The sequence below is a fragment of the Phacochoerus africanus genome, chromosome X (assembly GCF_016906955.1).
Source record: "Phacochoerus africanus isolate WHEZ1 chromosome X, ROS_Pafr_v1, whole genome shotgun sequence".
NCBI lineage: Eukaryota > Metazoa > Chordata > Mammalia > Artiodactyla > Suidae > Phacochoerus > Phacochoerus africanus.
Window position 1 is genome coordinate 128,350,687 of NC_062560.1, and position 27,512 is coordinate 128,378,198.

Sequence of the window (27,512 nt, forward strand, 5' to 3'; positions counted from 1 at the left end):
CTGGCACAGCAGGTTAAGGGACCTGGTGGTCGCAGCAGCTGCAGAGTAGGTTGAAACTGCCACTATGGCTCAGATGTAATCGCTGGCCCGGGAACTCCATAGGCCACAGGGCGGCCAAGAAAGAAAAAAAAAAAAAAAAAACGTAGGGAAAGGAAAAGGCCCTCCAGGGTGCAGGAAGCGGGGGGGCATTGTCCGACTGGGGCGCACGGAGGCAGCCTGCCCACTGTAGGTGCGCCAGTCCTCTGGTCTGTAAAGCTGTCGATGAACCAGGGCCATGGTGACCACAGGCCTGCCTGTCCGCCCACCTCCCACAGCAGCCATCTGGGGGAGGCCCTGGGGGGGGGCCGGGCACCCAGCTCCCGGGAGCTTCCTGGCCTGGGGCAGCCACAGGGGGACTTGGGGAAGCCAAGGTGCAGAGATGCAGGGAGCAGGACAGAGCGGCCCAGGCGGGGCTCCACGGCGGGCCAAGTGCTTAGAGGTGGCCCCTCCCTCAGCCCCCTTTTGCCTGACGCTGGGCTGAGGGAGCGGGGCGGGGGCGGGGGGGGAACCTCCCCAGTTGTGCCTGTTCCTGCACTTGAAGGGAGGGAGTGGCTGTGACAGGCACATGGCTCAGGGAGATACTGGGTCACCTGGGAAGCCCAGACAGCAGCTTCCCGGACAACCAGTCAGGCCACCGCAGGAACTCCCCAAGCTGGTGCCAGGTGGCTTGGGGAGGAAGCAGGGGAGGAGACAGCAGAGGCCCTGGTGGCATTCAAGCAGGTGTCATGGCAAGGCGGAGATGCCCCAGGCTCGGCCTCGCCCAGCTGAAGCTGGCAGCAGCAGGGGGAGGACGTGGGCCAGGCGGGATGGGACAGGAGGCCGGAGCGGCCAGGCCCCGCAGCAGAGAGTAGGAGGCAGGCAGAGCTGTGGAAGCAAGAAGCAGGCAGCAGGCAACTTCTCAGAAGCTCTCTTTTCTCTCCAGCTCACACTGCCCTCCTCCCTCTGCCCTTCCCTCCTGAGGAGCTGAAGGCGCCAGGCATCCGGAGGCGGTGCCCGGACTACTCCGGGCCCCTGTGCAGACCGTCGCTGAAGGTCTTATATTTCTGGCTTAGCTCTTCCATTTTGCTGGCTGCAGAGGAAAGAAAAGGGCAAACAGCAAAGTAAGCCCAGCGCCTCCCAGCCCCCTGCACCCCCACGGCCCCAGCCTTACCCAGGCCCCCGGCCTCCACTGGCTCTCCTCAGGCCCCAGGCACCCCAACGCACCCCAGCATCGGCCTGAGCCAGGAGCTAAGGGAGCCAGGGGCTGGAGCACAGAGGGAAGGCCCCTGTGGGTGCCAGGCTGAGCCCCAAGCTGGGGTCCACTCGCTTGGCTGTGGCCCCGCCCCCCCACCCCCGAGCTCAGGAGCCGGGGGCTGTTCTGATTTTGATGCCATGTGGACTTTCAGTCTGATCAGCAACCCACGCACACCCGCAGACCAATGGACCCAGGCCTTAGCTGCCCACCCCAGGCCACAGGCCAGCCTCGCGACCGCTGGGCTTTCAGGGATGGGGGCACCTGCCTCCTGAGGCACCAACTTCAGACCCTGACGCCTGTTCCTTACTACTGCAGACGCCTATTCTCCCTCCGCCAAGTCGCTCCCTCTGTCTCAGCCTGTCCTCCGCCCTCCCACAGGGCAAGGTCGTCACCTGGCATCTGGTCCTGCCCTGGCCGAGGATGACTGAAGTTCAGGAGTCACGGGGCGCGCCTAGCCCCAGGCACATGTCCTCTGGGGGCGACCACACCGCTCCACAGGTAGGATTTGGGGGTGGCATCTGCCTTTACTAAATCCTCAGGTCTCCCCCATCTCTAGACACCCAGCCCCGCTCCGCTCCCGGGCTCCCCAGCCCAGGGCTCCGGTCACTGCCTCGCCTTCTCTTGGCTCAGGGCTTGGCTGGGTGGTGGATCCTAGGCCCAAAGCCCCTGGGCCTCTGAACGTGCGACACCAGCCTCTGGAAGCCTGGGCCCCCGTGCCGCGGCCCTGACTGCCGCGGATGGCAGGGCTCTGGGCCCGCGGAGGCGGCGCCTGGGCCGGGATCTGCGGGCGCTCCACACCGCGCCCTGCTTGCTCTGTGAGGCTTTTCTTTGTCCTCAGTTCGATTTTCTGCCCTTTTGGTCCCTATTCTTAAAAGACTCATTGCCTCCTTTGGCTTCTGGTCTTCCACGGATTTTTCCTTAACGCTTCGACAAATGCTCGGGCTGCTGAGAGCGCGGCCTGGCTCTTCTCTTCGTTGGCTCTTCCTCGTGTCCCAGGTGTGTCCGTCTGGACGCCATACGGGATGCGCTCATTCAAGCTGGTTGGAAAGCACTCTTGGCTCAAAGACCTATTAGGCCGACTTTTCCAGGTCTTTCTCGTGTCTTCCCTGGTGTCGGTCTGGGGTGGGGAGGGGAGGCCGGGCAGCCCTGCTCCAGTGAAGTGGCCTGTTTCCCACGGGGAGCAGGGCAGCAGGAGCAGGCAAGGACCAGCTCTCACGCCGGACCCACGCCGGACCCCCAGAGGCCCGAAAGAGGCAGCTCCAGCAGAGCCTGGGTTTGCATTCACTTCAGTCGTTTTCGTCCCCAAAGAGCAAGACCCAGCCCGGGAGTGCCAATCTGTACAGACCTGCTTTGCCTACGCCCTCTGCTTCCGGCCCATTCACCGCTGTCCCTCCCTGGGACTGCCGGCCACACGGCCCTGGCACTGCGGTGGGCGGTTCCACCAGGCCGACCGGCTCCCCCACTGCTCCCAGGGCGGTCCTCCACCCACTGCATCCCTCGAATTGCTCCTATGCACGTTCCGGCTCCCAGAAACCTGTCTGTTTTCAAAATGCATCGAGAGTTGGATGGCCTGGGAGGCAAAGGGGGCTTCAGGTCCACCCAGGCGAGATGGTGTCTGGGGAAGGATGACGGGACCAGCCGCCCACCCACATCACCAAGGCCCTCCCCACATGCGCGAGGCCCTGCAGGCACACCCGGTCCCTCACTCCAGGCATGGCGACGTGAGCCCAACACAGCCTGGCGACTGGCACCCAGATCGGTGGCCTAGCTTAAGCCGGGACGTGCAGCAGCAACACAGACCTGGCCTAAGGTCGCAGAGACCGAGGCCCCGACTCTGTCAGGTAGGAGCAGGGAAATGCTAAGGCTCTTCCAACTGGCCTCTGGTGTGGACTTGACACGGACGGTTGCTCTGTCCTGTCTACAGCCCAAGAACGCATCTCAAACAAAATGAGGAACCTGGAGTTCCCGTCGTGGCGCAGGGGAAACGAATCCAGCTAGGAACCATGAGGATGCAGGTTCGATCCCTGGCCCCGCTCAGTGGATTAAGGATCCCAAGTTGCGGTGAGCCGTGGTGTAGTGGCTCGGATCCTGTGTGGCTGTGGCTGTGGTGTAGGCCGGCGGCTACAGCTCCCATGCGACCCCTAGCCTGGGAACCTCCATATGCCGTGAGTGGGGCCCTGAAAAGACATACAAAAAAAAACGAGGAAGATACACGGAGCAGAGCCGCGAGGAGGCCCCGCGGCCCCGTGAGCAGGGCCGAGGCGGCACGTGGTGGCGGCGGCGACGGCGACGCTCACGGCCATCGTTACGCTAATGAGCGCCTGCGCCGCGGGCATCGGGCTCCCAGCAATTACACACACTGGGGGTGAGAGAGCAGCGACGGTGGTGATTAAGAGAAACGTTATGATGAATGTTTAAACGGAGGATACTGCTGCAGCTCAGTCAGAGAGAAGAAAGACCCCCGGGCGCCCGGGTACACACGTGCCAAGTGTGTGTGTCAAGGCCAAGGGCGGGCTCCAGGGCTCTGTGGCCTAAAGCCACCCCTTGGCGGCGCCCTGGGGGGCGATGGGTGGGAAGGACAGGCAGAGGCTGGCTAAGAGCTGGGCCCGACAGCACCCAAACCAAAAAGCCCGGAAGGAGAGGCTGCGGAGTGAGACGCCCCCAGGGCTTTGAGGAGCCCTGCCGGCGGGAGGAGGCCGGGTGTGGGGGAAGAACGCGAAGCTACACGCACGAGGGGCTCAAGAGACTCCAGTGGGAGAAACTCAAGCCGACGGCAGACACCCATGTGGGGGTGGGGGCGCGGGGAGGGAAGCCTCCCGGAGCCTGGGCGGGAGGCCAAGGAGGTCTCCAGGGCGCGAGGCGTGTTCCATTTCTTGGCCGGGGCTGTGGTCCCACAAGGGTTTGCTTTGAAGTCATTGGAACTGAATGGTGGCTGGTGGCGGGTGTCGCCACGGCCCAGGGAGAAGGTCCGCCTTTTCACATTTCTACCCCAGGAGCTCAGACGCCTCCCTAACAGCCATTATTTGTCTCATCGTGGAAGCAAAGAACGAGCTGTTCTAAGTGCGTATTCCTGCAAGAAAAAGGAACTTCGAAAAAAGTTTCAAATGTCACCCAGATCCCATTCCGCCCGTGTACAAGAGCCGACCGGAGAAGGCGCAAATCCAGCGCACAGCGGGGCCTCCCCGCCACGGCGGCGGCAACCTCACCTCGGGATGGAAGAAGCAGGAAACAAACCGAACCACCTCCGAGTCCAGGACGGAGAAAACCACCATCCATGTGCTGGCTCAGTTCCTACCTGGGCTCCTTCTACCTTTTTGTCCCTTTAGGAAAGGGAGGCCAGGCTGCATTTTCCTTCTAACCCCCTAGAGCGTGCATTTGTTCACAGCAGCGCAACCAAGCTTTGCAACCCCAACTACTGTCCCCGCGCATACATTGAGCGTCAGTGACCCAGCGTCACCCCAGGATAAAGCCTGGGATTGTTTGCAGGTGTCACTGTTGGAAATCCCCGGGACCGTGGCATGCGTGACAGTGAAAAACTGAAAATGACCCACGGGCTCCGTCATAGAAAAGGTTACGTAAATGACAGCAAATGCCTGAAAGCAACAGTGAGGCTTAAAACTGTGACAAGGAGAACATAGGAAAATGCTCAGAATGAGGCCCAAAGGAAAGCATACGAGACGGCACACGTGTGATTCTCCCCAACTTATGCAAAGAAATCCCAAGTGATGAGAGGAACCCGCGGGACAGTGACCGCGCCACCTCTGGTCCCCACACAAGGCAGCGTCTCTGTGTCCCTCCCACTTTTCTGCAGTTTGTGTTTCCATTTGACAATCTGCCGAAAGCCCTGTTCGAGGGAGGAAAAACCTCACGTGTTAGAAAAAGGAGAAAAAAGCAAAGGGTCAGCAGCCCCCAGACGCTCCCACAGCGGGCCACGTACCGAGACTCACGGCAGCGTTGTTGCTACCCCAACAGAGCGGCTCGCCCTGCTGCTGCGCAGCCAGCTCCATGGCTTCCGCCGAGGTGTCGGTGGCCTCCACGGCCGCTTTCAACAGCTGGGAGGGAGGGAGGGAGGGACAGAGGGCGGGAGGGGACGTGAGGGCCTGGGTGCCAGGGTCAGACCCGCGGAAGGCGACGCCTGCTTCGCGCCAGGGTGAGGGCGGGCCTCTGACGGGAGGGTCGCCGACCTAACTCCCTCCTGCCCCGGTGGGGATGCCACGCTGTCACGGAGCCCGTCCCCCGCCAGGGCCACGCTCGCCCTGTTGGTAGACTCATAAAGGAGAGGCCGGTCAGGGGGCTGGACATCTAAGAGCTTTTCTGCTATAAACCAAGGCCAGCATGACGGAAGCCTGAGCCGGCGTCAGGGTCCGCACGGCAGCCGTATCCATGGGGGATGCGGGTCCGGACTGACCCCCCGGTGCCTGTCTCTCTGAACTGGGGCGAGGGCACAGACAGGCAAGCATCCACCCGCAAGAACGAAGACAGACTGAGACCAACGCAGGGACAGAAGCTGGAGGCCGGGACAGGGTCTCCCGGTCAGCTAGGGCCCAGCGCGGGCACGGCACGGACCTCCTCTGCGCCTCTCCTGCGCTGAGCCCTTGGCTCCGTTGGCGCCCTCCCGCAGTGCAGGGGCCACGGGGGGACAGCCCCATCAGCCCTCGCCCCCAGCCAGCCCCAAGTCCCAGACGGAGGCCTGGAGCCTGCAGTCCAGAGCCCAGCGAGCCTCCCACGCGCGGGGAGCCCGGGGCCAAGCCTCTCCCAGGCCCCTGGCCCAGCCTCGCTGGGGGCTGGAGGGGCGGCTGGGGGCGGAGGGAGAGGGGTTTTCTTACTTGGCTGCACGAAGTCAGAGCCTGGTACACAGCCTGGACGACGGGGCCGCACGGGTGGAGGTAGGGGCCTGGGCGCCGGCAGCCCTCACTCAGCTCGTCGTCGTACACTTGCAGGAAAGCCACGATGAGCTGGTGGAAGTCAGAGCTGACCAGGCGCAGCTTCTGGTCCAGGGTGCTGGTGTCGGCCCCGCTCACAGCGGCCCCTGGCTTGTGCTGCAAAGCCAGAGGCAGGGGGCAGGGGTCACTCGAGGCTGTCATGGGCCTTAGGCCCTGAACCCCTTTCTGGAGGCTGGGGCCACTGGCCACCCAGGCCTCCACAGACCAGGAGACAGGCCTAAGACTGGAGGCCTGTGTGGGCCTTGATGTCCCCCCAAGGACCATACTGAGGCCGGGTCCAGGGCTGCAGAAAGCACAGGAACACCCGGAGCCCAGGGCCTGGCACCCAGCCTGTCCACACCTCAGAGAGCATCCTTGTTCCTGCCTTTATGCAGCCTGAGCAGCCACCCTGTTCGAGAACCCGGCGGGCTCCACACACACACCACCTCGCTTAGGCCTCCCGGCGCACGCATTGTAAAAACGAGATGTCTGGGTCCCAGGCAGGCGGCATGGCCCAGCCCGGAGCACAAAGCGGGGCCCCGGCAGCCGTGCCCTCACCTCCGTCCTGAGCGCCTGGAGCTTCGAGGTGCTCTCCTGCAGCTGCCGGGCCAGCTCGGCCACCTTCTCCTCCTCCACCTCGACGGAGGGACTGGTGCTACAGGGAGAGAAGGGGGGGCACTTGTGCTCTGTGCCATGGCGGCCACTGGGACAGAAGCCACACGGGAGGCTCCGGCCCAGGTAAGAGGTCGAGCAGGGCACACACCTCCGCCGGTCACCGCGCTGCTTGTCCAGAAGAGGCTGCACGTCCAGGGGCCCCGGGTCACAGTCCGGGCTCAGGAGCGTCTGCAGGTGGGGGCTCAGGAAGAGCTCCCCCAGCAGCGCCTCGTTCTTCTCCCTGATGTCCTCCAAGTGCTCCTTCGTGCTGCAAAGGCGACCCCAGAGTCACGCCGTCACCGTCACCGGCCGGAGGTCACCACACTGAGACAGGCGGAGAGGCCACGAGACCACACCTCCTCTGGTCTCTGGGAGCCCACCGGCCTCCACGGGGGCCGCCTGCATGCACCGAGGCCCGCCCCACACCTTCGCGCCGACAGCCCGGCACCCTGGGCCAGTGCGCAGAGTGAAGCCCCAGCCGGAAATGGGCCTGGCGGTGGGCTCAGGTGTCCAAGCAGGCCCTCCAGCCCCACCAGCCCCAGACGGGAGACCAAGGGAGCCCACCGGCCATTCCGTGGAAGGCCTATCCCGAACCCTTTACCTGGAGCCGCTGGAGCATCCGACAGTCAGGCTCCGGACCACATCCAGCAGCCGGTCCATGAAGTGCAGCTGCTTCTGGGCGCAGGCCCGGCCCTGGGCAGGGAAGGCCGCATGCAGTCGCTAGCCAGGTGTGCCAGGAGCGCCCCCCCACATCTGAACCCCATCCAGCACTGCTGAGGACCGGCTCACGGCCCTTGGCACAACAAGATGGGGCTGTAGGTGGCCTGTGCCAATCCTACTCCTCGCGGGGGAACAATGACTCGTCACCAACAGGTGGCAAGCAGTGAGGCCTTGAGAGGCGGCTGACACAGCCCCCTGCCCCAAAGGTGCCTGGGAGCTCAAGGCTTCTGAAGCACAAGTCCCTCCTCCTTTCGGAAAGGGGAGGAGCTCGCAGCTGATGGCCGCGCCCTAAATACAACGTGAGAGGCCCAGCTTGTTCCCAAGGGCCTTGCATGAGCAAGGGGGCTAGGAAGGAAGCTGGGCCCGGCTCTCCCCTTGAGCTCCTCGCTGCCCCTACCCTGAGACACCTGCTCTTCTGCGGGATGCACCAGAATGCTTCCCTCAGCCAGCATCACTGGTGGCTTCGATAAAGTCCTCTGAGAAGCATCTGCCCTTAAAGCGGGCATGGAAGGCACAGGCTGAGAGTGAGAGGCTCCTGGGGGCATCGCAGGCTGGACAGCCCTGGGGGGAGCGGATCTGGGGACAGGGGGCACAGTCAGCTCCCACGCTTACGGCTCAGCTCCCTGTCCACGAGCCCACAGGCCTCCTGGCTGAGGCTGCCTGGCAACCTGAAAAGGCCAAGAACACAGGAACGCGCCAGAGCAGAGAGCAAGGCAGCCTCCAGCCGCCTCCTGCGTCCCTGGGACATGACCTGATCTCAGATGGCCGCCCCGCACCCAACCTCCCTCCTCCCGCGTCCCCACTCCCAGCTCTCAACAATGCCCACTCGTCCGCTCCTAAGTTCTAGTCCATACGACAGGCTGAAGTCCTGCCCCATGCTCCAACACGCATGACCCTGGAACACCCTACGGCTCCATTTCTACAAACAGACACAGCAGAGCAATGGCGCCAGGGCCTGCAGCTCACGTGGGGGTGTGGTGAGCACAGGAGCTTCTTTTGGGGTGACGAACACGTTCTGGAACTAGACAGCGGTGGTGTGGCACATGAGGAATGTACGAAATGCCGCTGAGCTGTGGGTTTGAAAACGGCCTAGGAACCGGTACTGCTTCAGCTTGGAAAATGGAGAGTTCTGTGACTGTACCCACTGCCCTGACTGAACACGTCAGCATGGTGCGGACGGGAACTGTGTTGTATTTATTTTACTACAATGAAAAAATACTTAAGAGAAAGAGTGGAGCCCCTCAGGGCCAATGGGGACATTTTTGTGATGCGCATTTTACGACAACAACACAAACTTGGACTAAAACCAACAAGACCCAGAATCAATGTAATATTCAAAATGTCTAGGACGCAATCTAAAACTACAGGAAGAAAACCACTACAAGCTCAATTTGCACGAGAAAAGACAAAGAGCAGATACCAACGACAAGATGGCACAGATGCTGGAATTACCTGATAAATTTAAAGGAATCATTGCAAAAATGCTGAGTAAGTACCCATGAACATTGTCGAAAGAAAAGTTAAAATAGGAGTTCCTGTGGTGGCGCAGCGGAAACAAATCTGAGTAGGAACCATGAGGTTGAAGGTTCGACCCCTGGCCTTGCTCAGTGGGTTAAGGATCCGGGGTTGCCGTGAGCTGTGGCGTAGGCCGGCAGCTACAGCTCCAGTTCGACCCCTAGCCTGGGAACCTCCATGTGCTGCAGGTGTGGCCCTTAAAGAAAGAAAGAAAGAAAGAAAGAAAGAAAGAAAGAAAGAAAGAAAGAAAGAAAGAAAGGAAGGAAGGAAGGAAGAAAGAAAAGAAGCATCAGCAAAGAAACAAAAATTTATTTTTTAAAACCACATGGAAACTTCAGAACGGAAAAATTGAGTAACTGAAATTAAAAACTCACTGATGGGACTCAACAGTGAACTTGAAAACAGATTAACAGAAACCATCCAATACAGGCAATAGAGACAAAAAGATTGAAAACAAATTACGAGCCTCATGGACCCGTGTGTCATAGGAGGCCCAAAAGGAGAGGAGAAAAGCAGGGAGACTGAAAAAGTATTTGAAGAAATAATGGCTGAAAACTTTCCAAGTCGGGCGAAAGACACAAACTTACAGATTCAGGAAGCTGAGCAAATTCAAAAAGGACAAAACCAAAGCAATTGTCCCACAAACACACAATCAAACTGCTGAAAAGTAATGACAAAGAAAAAAAATTTTTTTTTTGGCTTTTTGTCTTTTGTTGTTGTAGTTGTTGTTGTTGTTGCTGTTGCTATTTTTTGGGCCGCTCCCTCGGCACATGGAGGTTCCCAGGCTAGGGGTCCAATCGGAGCTGTAGCCACCGGCCTACGCCAGAGCCACAGCAACACGGGATCCGAGCCACATCTGCCACCTACACCACAGCTCACGGCAACGCCGGATCGTTAACCCACTGAGCAAGGGCAGGGACCGAACCGGCCACCTCATGGTTCCTAGTCGGATTCGTTAACCACTGCGCCACGACGGGAACTCCCAAAGAAAAAAATTTTTAAGTAGCAGGAATAAAACAATCCATGACCCATGGGCGAAAATGACTCAAACCACCGCAGATGTCTCATTGGAAGCTGTGGGGAAAGAAGAAGTGCCAACCCAGAATTCTACATCCTGTGAAAATATCCATGAAGAATGAAGGGGAACTGGACATACTCAAAGAAATGAAATCTAAGAGAATTTGGACCCAGCAGATCACGTCAAAAAAAAAGAATCGCTCGACTTCCCACTTCAACGGGTTAAGAACCCGACTAGTACCCATGAGGATGCAGGTTCCATCCCTGGCATGGCTCCGTGGGTTAAGGATCCAGCGTTGCCACAAGCTGCCAGCGTAGGCTGCAGATGCCGCTCAGATCTGGTGTGGCTGTGGCAGCTCTGATTCAACCCCTAGCCTGGGAACTTCCATATGCCACAGGGGCAGCCATTAAAGAAGAAGGAGGAGAAGGCAGCTCTCTAAGACGGAAGTGAAGTGATACTGGAAGGAAATCTGAAATATCAAATGAAGGAAAACTAGAATAAAGGACCAGAACACATGATCATCTCAGCAGATGCAGAGAAAACGAATACAAAATCCAATACCCTTTCATGATAAAACACTTCATCTAGGAGAAGGGAACAGCCTGAATTTGATAAAGGGTCTCTGCAAAAAACCCACAGCTAACATCATACTCAGTGGCGAAGATGAGACGCTTTCCCCCTGAGATCAGGAACTAGCTAAGGGTGCCCACGCTTGCCCCTTCTGTTCAACACTATAGTGGACATGCTGGCCAGAGCAATTACACAAGGAAAAAAATAAAAAGCAGCTACATTGGAAAGGCAGATGTAAAAATTTCTCTATTTCTTGTACACAGAAAATCCTGGGCATTCTCGTTGTGGCTCAGCAGTAACGAACCTGACTGGTATCCATGAGGACACAGGTTTGATCCCTGGCCTCACGCAGTTGGTGTTGCTGTGAGCTGTGGTGTGGCTCAGATCTGGCGTGGCTATGGCTGTGGCTGTGGTGTAGGCTGGCAACTGCAGCTCCAATTCAATCCCTAGCCTGGGAACCTCCAGACCCCATGGGTGTGGCCCGAAAAAAAAACCAAAAACACAAACTCCAAGAATCCAATTGTATTTCCACAAATTAGCAATCAATAGTACAAACATGAAATTGCGCAAACACATCCACTTATATGTAACAGCATCATAAAAAATAAAATACTTAGGAATAAATTTAACAAAAGAAGTACAAGACATACACTGAAAGCTACAAAAACATCTCGGAGAAATTAAAGAAAACCTAAATAAATGGAAAGACAGCCCATGTTCGAGGACAGAAAGCCTTAATATGGTCAACGGCAATATTCTCCAAAGTGGCCCCAGATTCAGGGCAGTTGTCCTCAAATTCCAGTCGGCATTCTTGCAGAAATTAACAAGCTGATTCTAAAGTTCCCATGGAAATTCAAGGATCCTGAAGAGTGAAAACAATCTTAAAAAAAGAGTCCCGTTGGAGGATTCACAGGTCACAAATGGCTGCAAAGCCACAGTCATCAAGGCAGTGTGGCACTGGCTTAAGGACAGACATAGAGATCAATGGAATAGAATGGAGAATCCAGAAATAAACCCTCTTTTATTTTCGTCTTTTTAGGGCTACTCCTGTGGCACATGGAGGTTCCCAGGCTAGGGGTCGAATCCGAGCTGTAGCTGCCAGCCTACAGCACGGCCACAGCAATGCCAGATCTGAGCGCGTCTGCGACCTACACCCCAGCTCAGGGACAGGCAACAACAACAACAACAACGCTGGATCCTTAATCCGCTGAGTGAACCCTCATTGTTATGTTAATTGATTTTCAACAAGGATGCCAAGACAGTCCAATGAGAAAAGAATGGTCTTTTCCATAAACGGTGCTGGGAAAACTGGAAGGACGTTGGACACGTACCTTACATGGTACATAAAACAACTGAAAATGGATCCAAGACGTAAACATAAGACTAAAACTCCAAAACTTTTAGAATAAAACACAAGGGCCAATCTTAATGACGTCGGATTCGGCAATAGATTCTTATATAGGGAACCAGAAGCCTAAGCAACAAAAGGAAAATAAGATAAATTGGATTTCAACAAAGTCAAAAACTTCTCTGCTCCAAAGGACACATCGAGGAAGTGAAAAGACAAACCACAGAAGGAGAACAAATATTTGTAAGTCACCATCTGCTGCGCCTTATATCCAGCACATACAGAGAAATCCGGCCCCCTCTCATGTTTTTTGGCCATGCTCTCGGCATGTGCAAGTTTCCAGGCCAGGGATGGAACCTGCGCCACAGCAGCGACAACGTCGCATCCTTAACCACTGAGCCACCAGGGAACGCCAATATGAAGAATTCTTACAACTCCATATTTAAAAACACAAGCGACCCAATGAGAAAGTGGGCAAAAGATCTGAGTAGAGACATTTCAAAAGAAGACATACGAGTGGCCAATAAGCACATGAAAATATGTTCAACATCATTAGTCATCAGGGGAATGCAAATCAAAGCCACCGTGAGATTAGCCCTTCGCTGCTATCAAAAGCTGGGCAATAACCCGCGTCGGGAATGCTGGGGAGGAAGCGGAACCCTCGCACATGGCCGGTGGGAACGTAAAATGGTGCAGCCACTTTGGAAAACAGTTTGGCGGTTCCTCAAAAAGTGAAACAAACATATTCAAAAAACTTCCAAGAGTTAAACAAGTCCACTCCTAGCTCTATACCCAAGAGAAGCAAAAGTGTGTCTTTGGTCAAAAATGTATACAGGAACAGGAGCTCCCGTCGTGGCGCAGCGGAAACGAATCCAACTAGGAACCATGAGGTGGCGGGTTCGGTCCCTGCCCTCGCTCAGTGGGTTAACGATCCGGCGTGGCCGTGAGCTGTGGTGTAGGTCGCAGATGCAGCTCGGATCTGGCATTGCTGTGGCTCTGGCGTAGGCCGGTGGCTGCAGCTCCAATTGGACCCCGAGCCTGGGAACCTCCATGTGCCAAGGGTGCGGCCCTAAAAAGACAAAAAAAAAAAAAAAACGTATACAGAAACAGTCATAGCAATGCTATTTGTAATAGCCAGAACACAGAAATAATCATTTCAAATGTTTAAAAAAATTTAAGGGTGGTGGCAGGGTTTCTTTGACTGACGTGGGGTGGATAGGGCTGCCTCTGTGTAGAAACCCACCGGTGGGCAGCACGTGGGGGAAAGTGCATGGGCTCAGAGCCAGAAGCCTTGGAAGAATTATTTGCCACCTTCCCCAGAAATGGGGCTAAGACAAGTACCTACTGCCAAGTGGATGTGACAATTACAGGGTGTCAGCGTGTATGGAGCCACGGAGGACGGGGTGTGCTCTGTGCGCCTTCAGTCGTCGCGCGCCGGAGACCCTCCTCGGCCTCCTCAGCCACCCTCCCCTCCCGGCCCTCCAGATGGCTGGGGCTCCTGCCCGGGCTGCTGAGAAGCAGGGCAGGGGGATGCTGGCTTCTGGGCCTAAGGAGCAAGGGCCTGAGCCAAGAGACCCCTCCTGCCCCACTCCAGCGGACTGAGGCCCCCGGCCACAGCGACAGAGAGGGCCCCCTCCTACCTTCAGGAGCTCCTGGTCACCCGGCCCGCACAACATCAGCTCGTGGCCTAGTTTCACCATCTCTGTGGGAACACACGGATTCAGTTCCTGCAGACACGCCCCCAAACCGGCGAGGACGCCACGCACTCGTGCAGGGTGCCGAGCGCCGCCCTGGTTAGGGTGCTCCTGCCCCGGCGTCAGCAGGCCCGGCGCCCCTGAGGCCGGGCTGGGCCTGGAAGACCCAGGTCAGCAACGAGGCAGACGGAGGACACCCCCAGATGCCAGGTCTGCCTCTTGCTGTGTGACCTGTACCCAGTCCCTGTCCTTCTCTGGGTACCACTTTCCTCACCCAGAGGCCAGGGAACCTTTCAAACATGCTGTGAGCCACCCTTCCGGGGACCTCACCAAGCCCAAGCAAAAGGAACCTGCTCATAGTCATCAGCTTCCCACGGGCCTTTCATGTCATCATGTCCTTTCATCTCGCTGGCAACCCTGGGAGGTGGGCCTTAGCTCCATTTCACAGATTGGGAAACTGAGTCCCCGTGTGGTACAAGGAATGCTCGGCCATGTCTTCCAGGGTGCCCTGGGCGGTTTCTGGGTAACATCTGGCAGACAGAGAAAGGGCAGATTTGGAGCCAGAAAGCCTGCGGCCAATGCCTGCTCCAGGCCCCCTGCCTGGCCCCGCTCCCACCCTCACACGCCTCAGTGGCAGAACAGGCCTGACACCGGCATCTGCCTTGGAGGGTTTGGGGCTAGAAGCTTGGAGACACAGGACAGATGCCACTTCTACCCCCAAGCACACTGCCTGGCCCACGTCCCTTAACCCCAAATCCTAGCATCCTCCCCAGCCCCTCTCCTGCTCAGCACGCATCCAAGGCTCCGCGAGCCTGGCCAGCACTCTCCTCACTCTCAACCCAAGATCGGGCAGCACACCCAGCTGGCATCCCTGCCTCTGCCCAGCCTCCTGCTCTCCGCCCAGGGGCCCAAGGGATGCTGTTAAAGCCAGAGGCAGCGGCAGCCCTCCCCAGGGTAAAAGCCAGCCACCTCAGCGTGGTGGCGTCCAGAGGAAAGTGCTGGACATAATCTGCAGCCCGCTCGGCCCCTAGGCCGGCCCTGCAGGCTCAAGATACAATGCCCTGTTCTACTGGCCAGTTTCAGCCTCGGAGACAACTGTCTCCAGATAACTAATGTGGCAGGGCCAGAAGTGGCACAGATCAGGACCCGAGGGTCCGGCTCGCCCACCCCGGAGTGGTGGGGCCAAACGCGGTCACCTCTGGAAATGCCAGGGTGCAGGCAAAGAGTTAGGCACCATCTCGAGGACCGCAATTCGGTCCCCCTCACCTAATGCCCACTACCGGGTTAAGGACAACTTCTGCCAAGAAAGGATCCAGAGGAAGCAGTTCTGAGATAAGCCCCCGTGGAGAGCTGCCCGGCGAGCTTCCAGGAGTGCCTCGGGTAGTGTGCGCACGTGGACAGACCACCGGTGGCATCGGCAAGAACCGCCGTCTCTGTCCCCAGCCCCTCAGTAGATGGGCTGGCAGGATCTCCTTCACGCATGTGTGTGTGTGTGTGTGTGTGTGTGTGTGCGTGCGCGCGTGTGTGTTGGGGGGGAGTGGATTCTAGAAGGCTCTAGTAACATCCACAGAGTGTACGCTAACCAGGAGAAAACACTAGCCCGATGGGAAATTCACAGCCTGTGAAGGAGGCCATGCACTAGGTCAGAAGCCACCATAACAAAGACCCACCTTGGACCTTCGCCTCGGCTGAGGCCCCCTTCAGCGAGCTGACCTTATCCTGCCAGGACGGACAGGCCCTGCAGGGAAAGAGCAAAACCAGTCAGGCCTGGGTGGGCCACAGCGGCCCCGTCACAAGCCCTCCGCACACACGCTCTCGAAAGTGAATTACTCGTCGTAGGGGCTAAATGCCACCGAAACGCCCACTCTAAAATGGGTCATTTTAGGGAGTTCCCTGGTGGCTCTGAGGGTTAAGGATCCAGCATTGTCACTGCTGTGGCTCTAGTTACTGCAGTGCCGTGGGTTCAATCCCTGGCCCAGTCACTTCCGCATGCCATGGGCACGGCCAAAAGATAAATAAATAAAAAGAAAACAGATAATTTTATCTGATGTGAATTGCAACTCCCCAGGTTATCAGGGAAACAAAACCCAAAACATTTCGGAAAGTTCACCTCCGAAATGTAAATCTGCACACTGACATTTAAATTCTCACGAGAAAAAGATGAAAGCACTGCTCAGGAGGCAAAAAGGCACGTCGCCAGAGCTGGAAGCGCCTTCTCAGGAGGCGCCCAGGGCGGCTTCCTTAAAGCGCTTGGGAGCCGGCGGGCCGAGCCCTCCCGCGGCGGCGGCCCCGCGGGCCCGGGCCCGGTGGCCCTTCTGCGCCCGGAACGCGCTCTTCCCGCCCAACCCGAGCGCGCGGCGCGGCGCCAGCCGCAGCGCATCCCACGAAGCTGGCGGCCGCCGCCCCCGCCCAGGGAAGCCGGAGGAGGCCGCCGCGGCACCCCGTTCACAGCCAGGCCCAGGCCCTGTCCCTCCACGGGGCTCTCACCTCCGAGACTGCGGCCTCGCGGAGGCGGGAGCTGGCTTGCTCTCCGCATCTCCAGGGCCTAAGGCAGCGGCCGGCACCGGGAAGGTGGCCAGTCGGGGGGGATGAGGGCATGACCGCGCTTTGGCCACAGAATCAGCTGCCACTGCGCCCACGCTTAGCGCCTTCAACTGAGATGATGCCACCCCCGGTCACGGCTCTGAGCCATCGGAGGGCTCCTGGCGTGACGGGCTGTGGGGTCACAGCCCCAGCCTCCCGGGTTGGGCGACGGCAGGCCCAGCCGTCCCCGCGGCCTGGCGGAACTGGAGCCTTGATGACACCACACAGGTAAATGGGACAGTGGCCACTCGTAAGCAGCTTTGCCTTAAGCTGCCAAGCTCGTGGACGGAACCAAAGGCAGTGAGGTGGCAACATACTGGGTCTCATCCGTGGGGGGCACGGACCGAGCACTGCACGCCCAGCCCTGCGCTCCAGGCCCAGCCCGGCGCCAAGGCCACGGGAACTTGGCTCCAGCAGCTGAGGCCGCCTCCTTGCCAGGGAGCCCCGCGAGCTGGCTGCCACGGCAGGCTCCTTCCCTAGAATGACTGGGGCCGGGACTCCGGCCTGCTACAGCGGTGTGGGGGCCCCGGGCCCAGCCCTGGGGACCCGGCGACCGACTCATCGCGGTGGGAAAGGGCACCTGCTCCTTCCCTGGGTTCATGCCTCCACGGGTCTGCATCCCAGGCCCCACCTGCCCTGACCACGCTGGGGCCCTGGGAGCTGGCGGGACCATGACCAGTGACCCAACCACCCAGCCCGAGGCACCAGGCCCCACGCCGCCGCGGGATGGCAGGGAAGAGGGGTTGGGGCCCAGGCGCCTCAGCTGCGCCACCTGTCGTCCCTCCTCATGAAGGCGGCCGCGCGCTCAGCCCTGGCCATCGAGGGCGGGGCCGCAGGGCGGAGAAGCTACAGGAGGCTGGCCCTGGGCCTGGATGCTGGGCAACACTCCCCTGACCAAGCGCCGAGCGCGGAGAGCGCTCAGGGATCCAGCAGGCTGGAGCCCGGCAAACCGCCTCAACTCACTAACGAATAAGCCCCCGAAGGCCTAAGCGGCCTCACTCAGAAAGGACTTTCATGAAAGCTGATTTTCCGGAAGCAGCAGGGAACAGGGCACAACCCGAAGGTGCTCAAGGCCCTGAAGCAAGCAAAGCTCTTCGGGAGCCCAGGAAAGCCACACGCGCGCACGCAGCCACCCAGGGGCCCTCTGGCTCTGCCCCGCCCCGCCCGTGCTGAAGGCCAGCCTGGCACGGGGGCCACTAAGAGCTGCTATGGCCAGCGCCCCCCTCCCCAGTGCTGGGTGCAGCTTCCAGGTTCCACCCAGAGGGGTGAAAGAGTGGCCCTTAAAGGAGGCTGAAGTGGCGAAGCCACATGCAAAGAAGCCAACCTGAAATTGGGAGAAACTGAACTCTGTCCAGTCTTCTTCAGGCTCCTGAAAGGCCTACGGCACCTTTGCCGGGTCCAGGTCATTAACAGCCACTGCACATTCCCTGCTTACTTCTTAAAAGGATTCTGTTCCTTGTATTCAAAAACAGCACTAAAAGCATTTGAGGACTGCAGTCGTAGCCTCTCACCCATCCTCCTCTGGCCAACAGAGCGACCTGGTCCCCACCCTTCAGCCGGGCCAGGCAAATCTGGGCTCCCTCCCACAAGAGCCTCTCTAAGATGGAACTTTGGCCTCCCTCCTCCTGGGATTGCATTCAAGATCCCGGAACTGGAGTTCCCGCTGTTGTTTAGCGGGTTAAGAACCCGACTAGTATCCGCAAGGATGAGGGTTCCATCCCGGCCTCACTCAGTGGGTTAAGGATCCGGTGTTGCCGCAAGCTGTGGTGTAGGTCACAGATGAAGCTCAGATCTGGCGTTGCTGTGGCTGTGGTATAGGCCGGGAGCTGCAGCTCTGATTCCACCCCAGCCGGCAACTTCCATATGCTGCAGGTGTGGCCCTAAAAAGAAAAAAAAAAAAAAAAAAAAGACCCCCGAACCAACCCAGGCCATCCCCACTACTCTCTCTCCTCCCAGGGTCCTGGACCAGGCGCGGGTCCCTGCAGGGCCGACAGTGCCTGTCACATGAGCCATTGCCATTCCAAGCCAGGGTCCTGCCATCTTTTCCCAGGGCCACTGCAACAGCCTCTGCGTTGGTCTCCCTGCCTCCAGCCTCTCCCCTCCAAGTCCATCCGTCCAATTCACCCTGCCCAAAATGCCAATTTCAATACATCACTCCCCTGGTCCCATGCTCATCCCGCCCAGAGCATAAAGTTCAAAGGGCTTCACATGGCTTGCCAGGCTCACCATGAGCTGCCCTGAGCTGCCATTCAGACCAGTGCTGCCCAGCTCTCCCTCCCACACCCTGACTCCCCACTCCTGTGGAAACGAGTGCCCCCCGTTCCCTCTCAGATCAAAGACCACCTCCTCCCTGCCAAGGTCCACTCCTCAGACTGCAGGAGGATGCCCAGCACTGGGATTGTGCCTGAGCCTTTTGTGGACACTAAACCCCAGCTCCCTGAGGACACCCAGCCACGTCTGAGGCACCTGGAATGGTACCCGGGTGCACCTGCTTGTCAGCCCACAGCCTGGAGTGTGTCTCGAGTATGCGCAACACCACACTGCAACCTGGGGCTGCCGGGGGGGGGGGGGGGGGGCGGCCCACCTGGGGCCCGCCCTCCAGCAGCTCCCAGTGCACTGGAGAGTCCGACAGGATAGTGGGCCAAGACAGAACCAGCGGGCTGAGGGCTCTGGCAGGGGTGCGCTCAAGAGGCTGTGGGCATCCAAGGGAAGGAGAGACATGTTTTGCCCTGGGAATTGGAAACTTTTTTTTTTTTTATTTTTTGTCTTTTTGCCATTTCTAGAGCCACTCCCATGGCATATGGGGGTTCCCAGGCTAGGGGTCGAATCAGAGCTGCAGCCGCCGGCCTACACCAGAGCCACAGCAACGCGGGATCCGAGCCACGTCTGCGACCTACACCACAGCTCACGGCAACGCCGGATCCTTAACCCACTGAGCAAGGGCAGGGATTGAACCCGCAACCTCATGGTTCTTAGTCAGATTCGTTAACCTCTGAGCCACGACAGGAACTCATGGAGACTTTTTAAATGAAGATTGGACATGTGAGCTGGGTCTTTAAAGGCTGTATAGGAGTATGTGTGACATGCAGAGACCTTAGGGGCCATTCCAGGAGAGAGAAGAGTCAGTGAGAACAGAAGGTTATGAGAGCACTGCGGAGCCAAAGCCTGGGGTGGGGCCTGGGGAAGGGCCTGGATGGCAGGAGGAGAGGCTGCTGGAAAGGCACAGGCTGGAACATGAAAGCCCCTCCTCCGTCCTCCGGGGCAGGCTTGCTGACTCCCTGGGGCCTGGCAGGCACGCACCAGCTGAGTGCGAGCTGGATCCTCATCGCTCCAGCCAGGCTCCCATCTAGGCACCTTCCTCAGCTGCAAGGGCAGACAGGCCAGGCTGAAGAGGGGCAGAGGCCTGGCCTCCTGGGAGACTACAGACGGACCGACCAGGACCACTCCAGGGACAGCCCTGGGGGGTCATGGCCAAGAGCACAGCAGCCAGTGCCCCACGGAGGCTCACCTCAGCCTTCCCCACCACAGCCTTGAATGCTCAGCTAGGGGCTGCTGCTCTCGAAGAAGAGACACTTCACAGGACTTTCGGGATTTTTCCCCTTGCCATCTGTTTCCCTTGCACTGTGCCAGGCACACACCCCAAGGTGCACCTTGACCCAAAGGACTGGGAAACAGGGTTTTGGCCCTGTTTGTCACTCACTGGTGGCAAGAGCCGAGACAGTTCGTGACTCCAGACCGACCCTCAGCTTCCCGGTCTGAATATGAAAGGACTGAAGTCCATCATTTCCCACACCCAGTCCCTGCCACCTCTGAAACTAGTAGTCATAGCACGAAAAACTCCAGGAGGCCAAGCTCCGCTTCGGCAAGGTGGCAAACAGACACACTGAAGCACTGCCCAGGGCAATTTCTCCCTAGATTTGAGCCCGCCTTCATGGCTGGCACTTCTTACCTAAGCAGCAGCTCTCACAGTGACCCTGGATGGAGGACAGCTCCTCAGGAAGAGAACAAAAGCCCATCTTCCCCAGGTGGCCGCGAACCCCAGGGGTGAGGAAGAACCAAGGACATTACCGGATACAGATCCACTCCAGGATTTCCAAGCGGTACTTGGACGGGCTACACAGCAGTTCCTGAATAGTCTTTGGTTCTGCGATATAAAGACCCTCGAGGAAGGGGCAGTTGAGGTCCTAAGCAGGGAAAGGGAAAGCCAGCAAGCTTTAGAAAGCCCACCATCAGCGAAGGGCTGAAACTCACATCTACAATCATGCTTTCACCGTCCTCGTGTGCACACGCCTTCACTGTGGCCAAGCACCCACCACCAGGCTCGCCGCCCACCCCCCCACCCCCCGCCAGGCGTGCCGGCACCCCCGCCGCGCTCGCCATCGCGCCCCGGGGTTCAATTCCCATCAATCGAAGCTGCCCCTCTCGGGGCTCAAGGAGAAGTTGGACGTGGACGGAGGAGCAACTGGGAGCCTTAGCTAGACTCTGATGGCGGCTCCCGGCTGCGGGACCACAGGGAAAGGAGAGGGACGGGGCCAACGGAGCCGATCGTGGGGTGGGGGGGGGGCGGGCGAGGGGAGCGCGGGGACCCGATGAGGGCGGGGGCACGGGTAGCACGACCGGGGACAGCTGCCTGGTCTCAAGAGAAGGGTTTCCTCACCAGTGCCCTCACGGGCATCTGACGCTGACTCGACTGGGGCCACGGACTCCCCCCCCCCCCCGCCGCGGTCACCCCGACCGCGCGAGCTCCCTGAGGCCCCGGCTTGTGCCCTCCCCGCCTCTGCTTGCTCCGCGCGCCCCGGCCGAGTCTTGCAGGGTCTGTGCCGCAGAAGTTCGGGGGCAGGACGCTCGAGGCGCCGGACCGAACGACCCGGTATGGGCCGCGCCGGGCGCCGCCGACTTCCGCACCACACCCCGCCCGCCCTGCCACCCGGCCCACGCCGGCCTGGGGTGGCTCCTCGGCCCCGCGGCACCTTCAGCTTCCCGAAGACCTCCACGGCCGCCTTGAACACGGCGTCGTCGCCCTCATCCTCGCTGCCGCCACCGCCGCCAACGGCGACTCGTCCCGCCATGTTTCGCGCTCGGAGCCGCGCCCCGCCCGCGCCCGGGGCTGACTGGCCGGCCCGACCGCCAATCAAGCGCAGGCCCCGCACTCCTCCCGCCCACCGCCGGCGCCCGGGAGGGGGCGGTGCCCCGAGCCGCCGTCACCCCCACCGCGCCTTCCCATTGGGCCGCGCCTCGGCGCACGCCTCGGCCCCGCCCAGAAGACCGACCTCGAGAAAGAGGGCGGAGCCGGGGCGGGCGCTCGGTCCCCCGCTCGCGGCGCCCCCGGCCGGCGGAGAGGGCCGAGGACACGGCGGGGAGAGCGTCCTCCAGGAGAGGGCGCTCCTGCACAGGTCGGTTTCTCCGCGGGAGGGTGAAGGAAAGCCTTGGACCGGACGGAACTGGAGCTTGAACGTCCCATCTTCCAAAGCGGTGCTCTGTCTCCGGTTTCCCACATTCCCAGCTGGAGTTGACGGTGGTTTCGTGGGTTCGAACCCGGCCCCAGCTCCCCAGCTGTGCGACTTCGGGCAGGTTACCTAACCTCTCTGTGCCTCCTTGCCCTCACCTAATGGGGCTAATGAGAGCGTTTACCTCATTGGGCTGCTATGAGGATAGAATGAGGTAATAATTCCTATGAAATACCTAGGACAATACCTGGCATGGAAAAAGCGCTCTGGAAATGTTCGCTATTATGATGCTGGGCCCTGCTCCTTCCACCTCCTCCTCCCCGACTCTGTCTTCCGCCTTCCCGAAGGTTCGGTGCCTCCTTCCTGCCCTGTCCACTTACAAATGTCTTGGCACCTCTCAGCCCCCCCCCCCCCCCGGACTCAATGAGTCGGAAACGGAGTTTGTCAACCTGTCCTTGTCCTCCCCCACCCCTCCAAAAGCCCCCGCTCAGTGAATGCCCCCATCCCGGGGACTTGGAGATCAGATGAGCTGGGAAGGAGCTGGAGGGTGGCTGGTGCCCAGGGGAGTGGGGCTGTCAGCCCTCAATCCCCTCCAGGGTCTATCCCTGCTCGGTGCCCCACCCTGTCATCTCTTGGAGGATGGGACCCGGGGCAGGTCTAGAGAGAAGGAGACCTGGGGACCTGGCAGAAGGCAGTCGGCCCTGTTCTGGGAGGGCAGGGGCAGAAGCCTGGGCTAACAGGAAGGGACCCCGTCCTGGCCTTGCGGGGCGCGGCCGGATTCCCTACTGAATGGTTTGGAATTCCAAGCTCCTCTGAGGACACCAAGCCTCAGAACTGGAGCTGAAGGGACAGCCCACTGCAGGAGTCCAGGGACCTAGAGACTTGCAAAGCACCTTGAGGTCCCGTCCCACGTCCGATGACGTGGCTGCTGCCTTGGGCCCTTCTGGCAGCTGAAGGTTGTAGGGGGGCTTTGGGTTGTTTTTTTAAGTCTTTTTTTCTCTTTTTCTGGTTTTGTTTTTTCTTTCTTTTTAAAAAATTTCGTTTCAATCACAGCCCCAACTCAGACGTTCAAATTCTTGTGGCTTTTTCTGTGGATCTTTCCTAGGACTGGGGAATTTGGCGGGAGAAACCATGGCAGTGTGGTGGCCTCCCCCACCCTCCCCATATCCTCTGCTCCTGAGGATCGGGAAGAAACCAGCCCCTGTGTGTATTCTGGAAGAAAATTCCCCTTCTCCACCCAGCTCCATGGAGCCAGTACTCTAAACAGCCCTTCCCGGACTCAGCAACTCTGTCTATGGCACAGGGTGGGATGTGGGGGGAATGCCAGGACCTTGAGCAGCGAAGACTCTCTCAGGGGGTCCCAGGGTTGATCCCCTGCATGAAGAACCCGCTGACCAGCCCTCAGCTCATGGCGATGGCAGCGGAAGACGCCGCCAGCCTCCCTGCCCGCCCCGCCCCAGAATCATGGTGCCCCCCAGCAGCCTCCTCAGGGAGGAGGGAAGAAAGGGCTGCCCGGTGGTAGAAACTTCTGGAAAGGTGGAGTCAAACTCAATACAAGGAAGCACTCCTCTCAGAGGGTGCTGTCTAAACACGAGCTGGCTGCCTGGAAAGGGAGGGAGCTCCCCGTCTTAGGGTGTGTGCAAGCTGGGGGAGGCAGGGAGGAATGGGGGGGCTTGCTCCTGTGAGGAGCAAGGGGACAGCTTTCTAGGGGGCATTCTTGCCCCCCAGCCCCCCGCGTCCAGGAAGGAGGGAGGCCTGAGCTGCTCAAGGACCGAAATGGGGCCGCAGGACCGGTCCACCCAGAAGGGGATGCGACGGGGGGGGGGGGGGGGCCCTGGGCGGACCCGAGCCCTGCACTTAGCCAGAGCCAACCTCTTGATCATGGGGGGGACCCGGCCATGTGCCAGTGCTTGGAAGACAGGTTGGAAGATGAGACCAGTTGACAGGTGCAGGCCCCATTGTGTCAACGATGGGCTGGCTGCAGTGGCGCGCCTCACTTGGGCCTCAGGCACCAAAATGTATCACCAGCCAGGGGGCTTCACCCCATGGCCCCTGTGCCCTGGAGCAGCGGGCTGCCGGCCGGAGCTGTGCAGGGCCATGGGCACAAGGAAGGGCCCCGAGAGCATCCCAGCCCCACGTGCCTTTAGCAGCAGACCCCAGGGTGCCAGGGCAACCTTAACCAGGACTCCCCCAAATGCCAATCAAAGGAAGGTGAAGTTCAAGGGTTTACCTCTCCAGCAAGGGAAAGAAGGCAAGTTGGCTTCTGCTGCGTCTGGCAGGGGTTGAGGGCCTGGTTCCCAAAGAGGGGAGATTTTAAGGGATGGAGGGTCCCTCCACCCCTGCAATTTCCAGGTGAGAAAAGGAGATCAGAGCACCCCTTGCCCATCCTCTGCAGGCTCCTGAGGAAAAGGCAAGCAGAGCATGAAGAGGGTAAGGGGGTGTGTGTGTGTGTGTGTGTGTGTGTGTGTGTGTGTGTGTGAGGGAAGAATTCAGTTAGTTATGGGATAAGCAGCTCCTCTATGGGAGAAGTAAGGGGCAGTGCCTGGCATTGGATCTGGGGGAGAAATGAGACAGGGGGATGAGATCAGGCTGAGGACGGTCTGAGTTCAAGACTGTCCAGGAGAGGTGAGGGAGAGGGCTGTCTCCCCGCTCTCCTCCCCCGCTCCCCGGCCCCTCCTTCCCAGACCTCTCTCATCTGTTCCAGACCCAGCTGCCAGGCTGGGCTGTTGGTCACCCATCCACCCAGGTGCCCAGGGCTTGCAGCCAGCCCACACCATCCGTGCCAGCCAGAAGCCCCCTCGAAAACAAACCATCTTCGCGCAGGTGGAAGGAGGGGTGGAGAATATGAAAGCGGGGGTCCTTGCAAATGAGCTGAGGAAGAGCCTCAAGACTGCAGGGACCCCAAAGGGTTCCAGGAACAAGAATGACACTGACTTTCCTTTGGATGGCTGTCATTCACCCACCCCAAGGCCCTAGAGACTGGCCTGGGCAAACAAGCTACTGGGGTGGCCTAAGTCTGGAGGACCCCAGGGCCGCCACTACGGGCCTGACAGATGTGGGCCTGCCTCGAGGGTAGGCCTGGGGGAGTCTAGTGATCTCTGGTCCTAGCACTGGATGCATGAGACTGGCAACGCAGGAGCTGCCTGAGGACTGCCAGTTCTGGAATGCTCTGATTCCAGGCCTGTGTGCACACTGAGAGTGTACAGGCACGAGAGGATGGAGAAGCTGCCCTGGGACCTTGGCCTCCTCTTCCTGTCCCTTCGGATCCCTATGCGGGGGCAGCGACCATGGCAGCCCAAGGCAGGAGTAGCTGGAGAGCCAGCCCTTGAGAGGCAGGCGGCTCCCCGCCCAAAGGACCCTTGAACCGTGTCAAACCCGGGACCTCCGCTTTAGGGCCCTCATCCCCACCTCCTGCTGCGAAGGGGCCGTCGGAGCCGAGGGGACACCACCCACCCGCAGGCCACAAGCTCCTGCACGAGCCTGTTTCCCTGGCCCCGGGATCGGGATCGGATCCCAGCCCACTCCTAAGGGCTGCGAGGGGCTTCGGGGCCACGCCTCCAAAACCTGCGGTGCGTGCTCGTGCTCGGTGCTCTGGAGGCCCGAGGCGTTTGCGGGGGTGTGGACAGAGCCAGGCTCTGGGCCAGCGAGTGCGCTCTTGGCCCCAGTGGCGCGGCGCCTGGGGTGGGAGCGCACGGGGCGGGGGTCGGGGGGCTCCGATGGGCTTGGGCCGGGCCTCTGAGGGCTTTGGGGCTGCGCGCGCCCCCGCCCCAGCTCGCGCCCTCCCGCTCCGGGTCTGCGGCGGTCGCGCCCGGGCGCAGAGCAGGCTGGGCGCGCGTGCACGCGGCGCGGGAGGCGGGGGCGCGCACGGCTGCACGTGCGCGGGGGCCCGGCGGCGGCGGAGGAAACTGCGGGGCGGGACGGCCCCCTCCACGGGGAGACACTCGGGTCTAGACGGCTTGGCAGGGCCGACAGGGCTGAGTCACATGCGTCTGGAGCTGGAGACGCGGGCGCCAGGACTGGAACATGGACGTGCCCACTCGGGAGGGCCGGGCGGGGGAGGGGGCGCTCGGCCTCGCCTTTCCGCTCCTTCGCCTCCAGCCCAACGTGAGCCCGTTTCTGCCCAGCCTCTGTCCCCTTTCTGAAGCCCCCCGATGCCCACCTGGAGGGGCAGGGGTGGCTTCCGCAAGTCAAGCAGGGCCCGCGTTCTTGGCAAAAACCATATGGAACTTCAGACGGAGAAGGAGGATGGGAGAGTGACCCCCCCCCCCAAGTGTCCCCATCCCCACCATGGCCGTGTTTTCCTCCACCCAGACACATCGGTCATCTGGGACCTTCTTGCGGCAAAACCACCCTTCCTGCTTTCCGCCCCACGCCCAGCCCACCTTTCACCCTCCCCAGGGACACCCACACCCCAGCAGCTGAAGGCATCAGCTCCTCTCCCCTTTACTACCCACCGCCCCATTCCCCCCACCCCCTCCTCCATTTGAGGTTCTGTGTCCCCTTTCCTTTCTCTTTTCTCTGTCTTCGCCTTAGTCTCCCCCCACCCCCGCCCAGCTTGCTTGCTCGCTCAGGAACACCAGGTCTCAAGCAAGGAAGCACGACACGCGAGTCTGGATAGCCCGATGTATTTAGTTCTCACAAAAGCATCTGCAAGAAAAGTTGTTTAATTGGGACCAGATCCTCTGAGGTTTTAATGGCATTAAAACAAGATGGGTTTTCTCTAGGGAAGAAACTGCTGGCAACAGGAAGAGGGCATGGAAAGTCTGGGTTTTTCTTCTCCCAGTTTGAAGAGGGAAAAGGCCACCATACCTTTATTTATGTAGCATAGATGCCCAAATACGTGCGGAAGGGACCCTTCCACATGCCCCCCTGCCCCATGGGTAGACCCACGTCCATGTGCACATGTGCCCGCACGCGCAGGTTTTGATGTTACTGGGACACGTTGTTGTTACTGGGAAGGCGCAAGAGTGGGCCGGTTTCCTTGCTCTCAGAGCCACCCCAAGGGTGTGTCTTTGGCTGCAGAGCCACTGTCCTGTCCTGGCCCCGGCAGAAGGCCTGGTACATAGGAGGAGCTCAAGGCACTTGTCAAGGGGCAGATGACGGGAGGGTTCACACACAGACCTGCCTTATAGATGTTGCCCTTGGCTGTCTAGTCCCCAACACCTGGCAGGTTGGGAGCTGGACCCGCCAGCCTCTGTCCCAGGCTCACCCTGCCCACGACATTCTGACTCCACCCACTTCTCCCACATTTGACCGCCAGCCTGGACCAGCCCCCATCACCGCCTTGTGCCCCCAAGTCTGTGCTCCACCCTACACCCTGAGGGAGCCTGTTATAAGTCCCATCCCGCGTGACTCCTCACAGTGGCTCCTTGCCTCCTTCAAGGTCAAAGGCAAAGTCCACCAGCCACCCTTCCGTGTCCGATCGAGCTGGCCCTTCCGCCCTTCCCCAGCCTCAACCCTCCCTCAGCCTGCTCCACCAAACGGGTCTCCTTGTTGGTTCTCAAACTGAGCCCAACACTCAGGGCCTTGACTGTCTCCCTTTGGGGGGCTCTTCCCCAGAACTCCTCTCGTGTGGCTGCCCCGTTTCCACTCTGTCTCCACCCTAACGTCTCCTTCTCACAGTGCTCATCTGATTTCCTGTCAAAAGTGTTTCTCAGAGTTCCTGTCGTGGCTCAGGGGTTAACGAACCCGACTAGTATCCATGAGGACGTGGGTTCGATCTCTGGCCTCGCTCACTGGGTTAAGGATTAGGCGTTGCTGTGAGCTGT

At 59.7% G+C, this 27,512-nt stretch overlaps 1 protein-coding gene across 1 annotated transcript; it reads right to left on the reverse strand.

Moving 5' to 3' along the window:
- Position 1: 1 nt before the first annotated feature.
- Positions 2 to 21,396, reverse strand: HAUS7 (HAUS augmin like complex subunit 7). The gene is made up of 10 exons (XM_047764092.1): positions 21,268 to 21,396; positions 20,366 to 20,481; positions 15,385 to 15,452; positions 13,661 to 13,722; positions 7,451 to 7,542; positions 6,959 to 7,117; positions 6,754 to 6,850; positions 6,100 to 6,312; positions 5,211 to 5,325; positions 2 to 1,108 (listed from the first exon to the last, which is right to left on the reverse strand). Exons 1-10 carry the CDS (start codon positions 21,364 to 21,366, stop codon positions 1,038 to 1,040), a joined length of 1,092 nt encoding a protein of 363 aa, XP_047620048.1. The 5' UTR covers positions 21,367 to 21,396; the 3' UTR covers positions 2 to 1,037.
- Between the last annotated feature and the right edge of the window lie 6,116 nt (positions 21,397 to 27,512).

What these genes read in the sequence shown, in the direction of transcription:
- HAUS7 (XM_047764092.1), bottom strand. Translation starts at nt 21,366, where the DNA reads ATGGCGGGACGAGTCGCCGTTGGCGGCGGTGGCGGCAGCGAGGATGAG. An exon ending in AGGTCTTCGGGAAGCTGAAG is followed by an intron (nt 20,482 to 21,267) that starts GTGCCGCGGGGC and finishes TTCCCTGCTTAG; the next exon opens with GACCTCAACTGCCCCTTCCT. An exon ending in AGCCGAGGCGAAGGTCCAAG is followed by an intron (nt 13,723 to 15,384) that starts GTGGGTCTTTGT and finishes GTGTTCCCACAG; the next exon opens with AGATGGTGAAACTAGGCCAC.